Below are 8,663 nucleotides of genomic sequence, written 5' to 3'. Positions count from 1 at the left end.
CACACACACACACACACACACACACACACACACACACACACACACACTTCCAGATGCTTCCACTCTTGATTCCTCACAGTTTATAAGCCCACTGGAAACAACTTCTGGGCAGAAACTATGGATTTTACTTCTTTTTGTATCCTTGGTGTTTATCTTAGTGCTTGACACAAAATGGGCAATAATAGTGCTTATTGACTAATTGACTAGGAAATAGAAACACTGATTAGTTGAGATTAAAGATTGTCCCCTCCCCCCAAAAAATGACTAAGCCTCATATTAAGTCAGGGCTCCTCTCCAGAGTTTTTTGTCAGTAAAGAGTGAGCTTCATGTGTCTAGCTTCAGAGACATAGAATCATTAAAGCCCTCATGCCAGTCATGGTAATTGGGCTTGGTGGGTTGCTTTGCCATCTAGCTCTGGTGTCCTGACTCCCAAGTATTAGCTTGACTTTGCCTCTGACTCTTTTTACAGGCGGCAAAAGTCATAGACCATTTCACTCTTTCATTTGATGGTCCAAAAAACAAACAAAGATGTAGCAAAAGCTTAATAAATGTTGAGAGGTTGACTGAAACCCAGACCAGAAAGATGAATGAGGTCCATTCAGAAAAACTAAACTCTGCCAGCTTCTTCCTTCAACACCATTTCTCATGTATCAGGGCAACAACTGAGAAATTCCACTGACTTTGGTAGAGGGATTGCTAGTGCTCAGAAGCAACTCATAATTACAGCTCTCTTATGCAAAGTGCTGTTAACTCCTCTATATGATTAATATTATGTAAATAAATATTCATACTTAACAGATCACTGAAAGACAGAGTATGATCTGGGCAAAAACTTAGTCTTCCCCGTAATGATGGGAAATTCCAATGCCAAATTTCAAAAGCGTTAAATTTGAGTGGAATTTGCCATGCCTGGTAAGTCATTTCTCATATTTCTTATTCCTTCAGTCTTTGCTATCAAGTCTCAGAATGGCTTTGAGATACCCAGTCACCCATTTAATACCTTCTGCTGGAGCTCCTCAATGATCCTGAAATAGGACTGGTAGTCTGGGCACACGTAGGGGACTTGCTCCTGGCACCACTCCTGGATCCTACCCTCCAGCTCAGCATTCTCCCTCTCCAGCTGCCGCACCTTCTCTAGGTAGTTGGCCAGGCGGTCATTCAGGAACTGCATGGTCTCCTTCTCATTGCCATTGAAGGAGCCTTCGCAGAACCAGCCACAGGTGCCCACATTGGCGGGGATGTTGCAGGCCCCGGGGAGGGTACAGCTATGGCAGCTAGGAGGCAGGCAGGGCCTGGAGGAGCAGCTGGTGTGGCAGCTGATGCTGGGCAGGCAGCAGTTGTAAGGCATGGTTCTGAGTAGGGTGGTTGGTTGTTCAGTTGGGTACAGAAGACTCGTCTTCAGAGCCAATGAGGTTATGGAGCTTCTGTCCATCAATGAGCCTTTATAGCCCTTCAGCAGAGGGTGTGGACAGAGTACCACACCTTTATTTTTACCTCTTTATCCCACAAATTTTCAAATGCCCTTCCCCTCAGCTTGTTATTTACATCCCTCAGAAAAGTCCCTCACCTCATAAAAGACTTTACTTGGGCTTCCTGCTAAGTCAGGACTCCTCTCCAGAGCTTTTGTCAGTGAAGTAAAAGCTTCATGGGTCTAGCTTCAAAGAGGTAGAATCATTAAAGCCCTCATGCCAGCCATCGTTAATTTGGCTTGGTGGGTAAGGTGACAATATTGCTTTGCCACCTAGCTCTGGTGTCCTGACTCCTGGGCATTAGTTTGACTCTGTCTCTGACTCCTTTTACAGGTGGCAAAAGTCATAGATCTTTTTTTTTTCTCCTTTGCTCACATATCTCCTATTCCAAACTAAGCAGTTTCAATAAATCTATCAACTAGTCAACAAAAATTTTTGAGCACCTACAAAATACAATGATTTGTGGTAGGCACTAGACAGGAGACACAAGGAAGTATAGGCACTATTCCTGTCTTCAGGGAGCACTAAGGAAAATGAGGACAGGAAAAGTAAGGGATTTTCCTAAGGTCATACAGGTAGAAACGAGATCTAAATTACAGAACTAGTGCTTTTCAGAGAAGAAATGTTTTCAACACAATGTGGAAGAAGAAAGCCCAAGGTATGTGTTTAGGAGACAATAAACAAAGTAATTTATTTAGAATTGGAGAGGTTATATAGGAGAACAATATTACAGAAGCTAGGTGGCTCCACGGATACAGTGTCAGGCCTAAAGTCAGGAGGATCTGAATTCAAATCTGGCCACAGACACTTACCAACTGTGACCCTGGGCAAGTCACTTAACCTCGCTTGCCTCAGTTTCTTCATCTGTAAAATTAGATGGAGAAGCAAAACACTCCAGTATGGAGCCCCAAATGAGGTTACAAAAAGTCAAACACAACTGAAACATGACTGAACAACAACAACAAACAAAGGTGATTAATGGGACACCAAGTTGGCAAGATACACTGTGGTCAAACTATAAACGACCTTGAATATAAAGCTTGAGTGTTAGTATTTAATCATGTAAACCATGGAGATTGGTTCTTAATCAGGGAAGTAATATGATCAGAGATAAATTTTTGGAAGGCTAATCTGGCTGCATTGTTCAGATTGGGTTGGAAATGGCAAACTAGAACCCTGAAGACCGATTAGGAGGCTTTTATAAATGCATAGTAACGAGGAGATAAGGGTTTGGATTAGGATGATTACATTAGGCAAGAAAAGGAAGGGACAGATTCAAACTTTTTGAAGAATCAACAAAGCTCAGTGCCCAGTTGGACATTGGGGTAGCGGGGAGGGGAAAATCAGGAGAGCTCTAAAGCTTGAGCTTGCTACATATTTCACATTACTCCTCCTCATGTATGTCACATTCCAGTCAAACTGGCCTAGTTGGTATTTCCCATTCCTGACATTCCACCTCCCACCTCCTTGCCTTTGCATAGGTTGTCCCCTAAGCCAGAAATGCCCTCCTTCCTTACCCCTGACCCTTTGTATCTCTATCTTCCTTAAAAGTTCAACTCAAGTGCTACCTCTTCCATATGGCCTTTCCTGATTTCACACACACACACATACACACCAGCCAGTTGTTAATGCTATCATGTTCCCTGTTTTTCCCCACTCTATCACCTCTACCAATTGTTTTGTATTTACTTAATACGTATTTTATTTTTATTTACCTTTACACAGATTGTATCCTTCTTCCTTCCTTTCCTCTCTCCCAAAAAGCACCTTAAGATCAGGGATCATTTAGCTTTCATCTTTGTGTATATATGTATATATATATATATATATATATATATATATATATATATGTATATATATAAACATTTAATAAATGCTTATTAATTTTAACAATCAATTTGAATAATTGAAATAATTAATTTGAATAATTGACCAGGAAGATGACATAAACAAATCAAATACAAACAAGAGTCATATTGAGAGAAGAAAAGATAAGTTGAATTTTAGGCATATTGAGTTTAAAGTGATACTATAACATAATAAAAAAATGTCCTACTAGTAATTGGAGATATAAGATTTAGAGTTTAGGAGAAACATCAGGGCTCAAATATCACTATAAAAGATGAAGTAGATGAGAATTCCAAGGGAGAGAAGATGGGGAGTGAAGAGTAAATGAGAACCAAACCTTGGGAAACATTCACACTGAAGGGGGAAGAGGAAACATGTCAGAAAAGTGGAAGAGGAACAGGAAGAGGAAAAAGACCTCACTGCAGTATCATGGTAAGGAAAAAAAGAATTTGAGAATAGAGAGGGTATTCACCAATATCAATATCAGGGAAGACAAGGAGAGTGAGGATGGAGAAAAGGCCACTGAATATGATTATGGGGAAGGAAAAGTGGGGAGAAGACAGTGACCTTTGAAAGCTGTAATGGTAAGACTCAGGGAAAATGTATTTAAATTGAATTTTTGTAAATTTAGTCCTTCTAGATGGGTGAAGGGAGCTCATTATTTGAAAGAAAAGTATAGTCAAACTTTCTGTAAACACTATTTGAAAAACTAACATATACCCCCCAATTCATTCATTTTATAAATATAGATGTTCATAAATGGGATTTACTAAAAACAGTATGGTGCTATGAATTTCCTTTGGGTATGGCAAAGACAAACTCAGAAGGAAAAGAAGCCAGAACCAGGAATAAAGAAGATAGAAACTTTTTTGTTGTTGTTCAGTCATTTTTCAGTTGTGTTCAACTCTTTGTGACTCTATTTTGGGTTATTTTGGCAAAGATACTAGAATGGTTTGCCATTTCCTACTCCAGCTCATTTTACAGATGCAGAAACTGAGGCAAACAGGGTTGAGTGACTTGCCCAGCATCACACAACTAGTAAGTGTCTGAAGCCAGATTTGAAGTCAGAAACACCAGTTGCCCAAGCTAGAAACTACTTATTTATTCATCAATCCACAAGCAATTTTTAAGTACCTAACATGTCAGGCACTATAGAGATATGAGTGCGAAAAGTGAGATAATCCCTGGTCTCAAGGAGCTTATATTCTACTGGTGAGATACAATATGTTTCCATAGCAAAGCAATGAACAGAAAATCCAATCTCTTGCCTGAAGAAAATATCCTTAACAGCTGAAAAGCTCTTTACTGCCTGTTCTAATGGAGGTGAAACAGAGCAAAGAGAAGTGGGCACCAATATCCTTCCTAACCACACCTGGGCAACCAACATCAAACCCTGTTTCAACCCAGACTTACAAAACCTACAAAAGTACTGCTAGCTGGATAAATCTGAATACAGCCCCCTTCTTTGGCAGCCACATCAGTTAATGCTAGGCTTGTTGCTGTTCAGTTGTTTCAGAGTCTTTTGTGACCCCATTTGGGGTTTTCTTGGCAAAAATACTGGAGTGGTTTGCCATTTCTTTCTCTAGCTCATTTTACAGATAAGGAAACTGAGGCAAACAGGGTCAAGTGACTTGCCCAGGGTCATGCAGCTAATAAGTTCCTAAGGCTGGATTTGAACACATGAAAATGAGTCTTCCTGACTCCAGGCCCAGCTCCATCCACTGTGCCACCTAGCTGCCCTAGACTGAGCTAAAAGAGACATTATTTCCAGAACAAGGGAAACAATGTATGGCTTGCTGTGCTCTACCCTGGTAACCACATGTAAGATATTATGTTGAGTTCTGGGTACCACATTATAGGAAGAATATTAAGAAACTAGAGCTCATCCCAATGAAGACAAGTAAGATGGTGAGAGGACTGGAGGATATGCAAACATAGATGAGAGAGAGAGAGAGAGAGAGAGAAAGAGAGAGAGATAATTAAATGAATGAAAGAATGGCTAAATGGATGGATGGATAGAAGGATGGACAGACGAATGAATGGATACAGAGAGAGATGATTAAATAAAAAATGGGCAAATAAATGAATAAAGAAGTAGACAGACAGATAAATGGATGAATAAATAAATAAATAGGTAAAGGAGATGACGTAAGAAAGTGAGGATTTTTAGCCCAAAGAAGAGAAAACTTGAGAGACATATTTGAAAGAGGGATTATATTTGTTTTGCTTGGATTCAGAGAATCAGTCTGGAGTCAGTGGTAGAAGTTGCCAAGAGATGGATTTCAGCTTGATTTAACAAAATAGTTTCTAAACAACTAGGGCTTTCCAAATGTGAAGGGGGCTGGCTCACTGAAAGAGGTGGAAGGCCTTTGCTCACTAGAGGCTTTGCAGTAGAGACTGGACAACCATTTGCCCAAGTTTCTAGGCTCCTGGGCTAGATGACTTTGGAGGTGCCTTCCTATTCTGAAAACCTGGCCCTTTCTGTCATTGATGTAGGTATCAGTGGCTGGAGTTGTTTTCATTTGTCCTTTGTTCTCTAAGAGAACCATGACATCAGGGAGGTGATGCCATGAAATATAAGTGAACTGAATTAAAGTGAGGGAGGAATGTGCAGAGTCACCAGCCTCACTTTTTCCTCCAGAACCATCAGGGTCCAGTGGCCAGATATAGATCAGGATGACTGGAGATGGCCCTGGATGCAGTGGGAGACCTTGGCCTCTGGAATAATGATCAGAAAGGAGAATTGAAAAAGGAGGTATTGAATAAGGTCTCATTTTACCTTGGCAGAGTAGTATATACAAACACACAGCCTGCAGGCCACATATGGCTTACAACACTCTCTAGTGCAGCCCAAAACATTAAAATGTAATTGGGAAACAGTTAATAAAATAAATAAAAATACAATAAAACATATATAATATTAATATGCGGTTTTCTAAGTCAATATTTGGTCCACAAAGATCTTTATGTCTAGGGAGGGCACAGTTTAGTGACTTCTGCTTCTATTTAAGCTTAACACCACTGGCATAGTGGAAGGCCTAGGTTCAAATCCTGTCTCAGACACTTACTAGCTATGTGACCTCTAAGTAAGTTACAACTTCTCTGGGTCTGTTTCCTCTTCTATAAAATGAGGGGTTTGGACTAAGTAATCTCTAAAGTTATTTCCAGCCCTAAATCTGAACTATATTGCAGAGGCCAAGCCAGAAAAAAAATGGAAGAACAAACATAACCCATAGATGCTTTGAAGAATCATTTAAACTGCTTCTTAAGATACTTCTATATTCCCTTTGTTTTCTTCCTGGCTTTCTGTTATTTTGTACAGCTGGCATCTTTCGACTGATCAGACCAAGAGATTCCCCTCATAGGCTAATTACTCCATCAAATTAGACAGGAAAAAAAATAGATATTAAAAGATTTCAAAAGAAGCTAAGCAAAGGCCATTGTTGCAATGTGCTAATTAAATATCTCTAGAGATCTAAGACACCTGTCATTACAGAAACAAAGGCTATAGCCTGATGGGTGTTCATGCCCTTTGACCCCTTGAGCTTCCTTTAACCTTTATGGGGAGCCTAGGAAGAGCACCAAAGAAATCAAGAACCCTGGTAGGTTCAGATAATGTATTGTTAATCAACAGATGTGTGTCTAGGCTGGGCTGCTTATGAGAGAGGATCAAAAAGCATCAATAGAAGCCTTGGGGGAAATGCCTTAACTGGTCCAATCCAGTAAGCATTTATTAAACAGGTACTTGTGGGAGGTAGTACGATATGCACTGGGGACAGAAAGATGAAAAAAAAATTCCCTATCCTCAAGAACTTCACATTTTACTATGGGCAGAGGAGAGAGGAATATAATGTGTTAACAGGTAAGAATATTCATGATTATTTGAGGAGGGAACGGAAAGAAGTGGTATTGTAATATTGAACTCCATCTAAAGAGGCATTGAAAAGAATACTGTATACATATATATATATACATATATATATATATATATAAGTTACATACAATCTAAGAGGGGCTTGAAAAGAATACTTTGGAGTTTCCATTTTTTGGAAAAGAATGGCTTTGGAGTCAATCAGCCTAGGTTCAAATCCTGATCGCCTACTTACCAGCTTTGTGACTTTGGGCAAATTACTTGACCTCTCTTGACTTCCCTTTCCTCCACTGCACAATGAGGGAGGTAGACTAAATGACCCTGAAGTCTCTCCTAGGTCTAGAACTGTGAGACTATCATCATCTTAACTGAAAGTGTAGAACATTGGGATGGCTAGGTGGCGCAGTGAATAGAGCACCGGCCTTGGATTCAGGAGGACCTGCGTTCAGATCTGGCCTCAGACACATAGCACTTACTAGCTGTGTGACCCTGGGCAAGTCATTTAACCCCATTGCCTAGCCAAAAAGAAAAAAGTGTAGAGCAAAGGACCCCTACTTTGAAGTCCCTCTGTAAGAAGCATTTTAGAAAAGAATCATGGAATGCCAGAACTGGAAGGGAATTTAGAGAGGATGTAGGTCAAACCTCTTGTTTTACTGATGAGGAAACTGAGGCACAGAAAGGGGAAGTGATTTACCTAAGACCACACAGAGAGGTAGTGGAAGAGTTAAGTTCAGAAGCAGAAGAAAAGGCCCCCAAGAAATAACAGCGTCGATTCATGATTACTGCTAAATTTAAAAATAAGACTGGTAAATAATGTCAGCAGCAACAACCAACTACCATTGATAATGCCCCATCTTTGCAACAGGCACTGCTAAGCACTAAGATTACAAAGAGAAAAAGAAGTCCCTGCCCTTAAGCATATTGTGTACTATCAGGCCAGGGATGTGCTGCAGCCAGCTTGAACCAGATCACCAGAGTTGATTGTTCAATTACAGGGTGAGCATTTACAACTCAGAAGATTGGCAAGATACAAATCAGGGCTTGATTTATTGTTTTGTTGATTGCCTGGTCTTAAGCAAGTGATGGAGAAAAAATGTTAATAATGCAGATTAAACTTAAAAGTGTGGTACACATTTTTTTGAGAACTGGTTCTTAAACATTTATCAGATCATTCCTGACAGAATGTATACATGTAGATGCTTGCATTTTAATGACATTTTATTTTTCACCAATTACATGTTAAAACAATTTTTAACATTTTTTTAAAGTTTTGAGTTCCAAATTGTATCCCTCCCTCCCTGCCCTTCCTTCTCCCTGAGATGGTAAGCAATATAAGTTATACATATAAAATCATGTAAAATATTTCCACATTAGTCATTTTGTACAAAAAGATGAACAAAAAAGAGAGAGAGAGGAAGGAAGGAAAGGAGGAAGGAAGGAAGGAAGGAAGGAAGGAAGGAAGGAAGGAAGGAAGG

General features: G+C 39.8%; 1 protein-coding gene across 1 annotated transcript in view; it reads right to left on the bottom strand.

Moving 5' to 3' along the window:
• The window catches only part of LOC114049210 (keratin, type I cuticular Ha3-I), a 7,630-nt gene extending 6,232 nt beyond the window's left edge, over positions 1-1,398 (bottom strand). The window contains exon 1 of the mRNA XM_027870405.1: positions 1,001-1,398. Coding sequence (XP_027726206.1) covers positions 1,001-1,348 — 348 coding nt within the window. The 5' untranslated portion in view covers positions 1,349-1,398. The remainder of the gene's footprint in view (positions 1-1,000) is intronic.
• Between the last annotated feature and the right edge of the window lie 7,265 nt (positions 1,399-8,663).

The sequence above is a fragment of the Vombatus ursinus genome, unplaced genomic scaffold, assembly GCF_900497805.2.
Source record: "Vombatus ursinus unplaced genomic scaffold, bare-nosed wombat genome assembly UNPS02014797.1, whole genome shotgun sequence".
Lineage (NCBI taxonomy): Eukaryota > Metazoa > Chordata > Mammalia > Diprotodontia > Vombatidae > Vombatus > Vombatus ursinus.
Note: the sequence above shows the minus strand (reverse complement) of the source record. Positions and strands in the feature narration are given on the sequence as shown.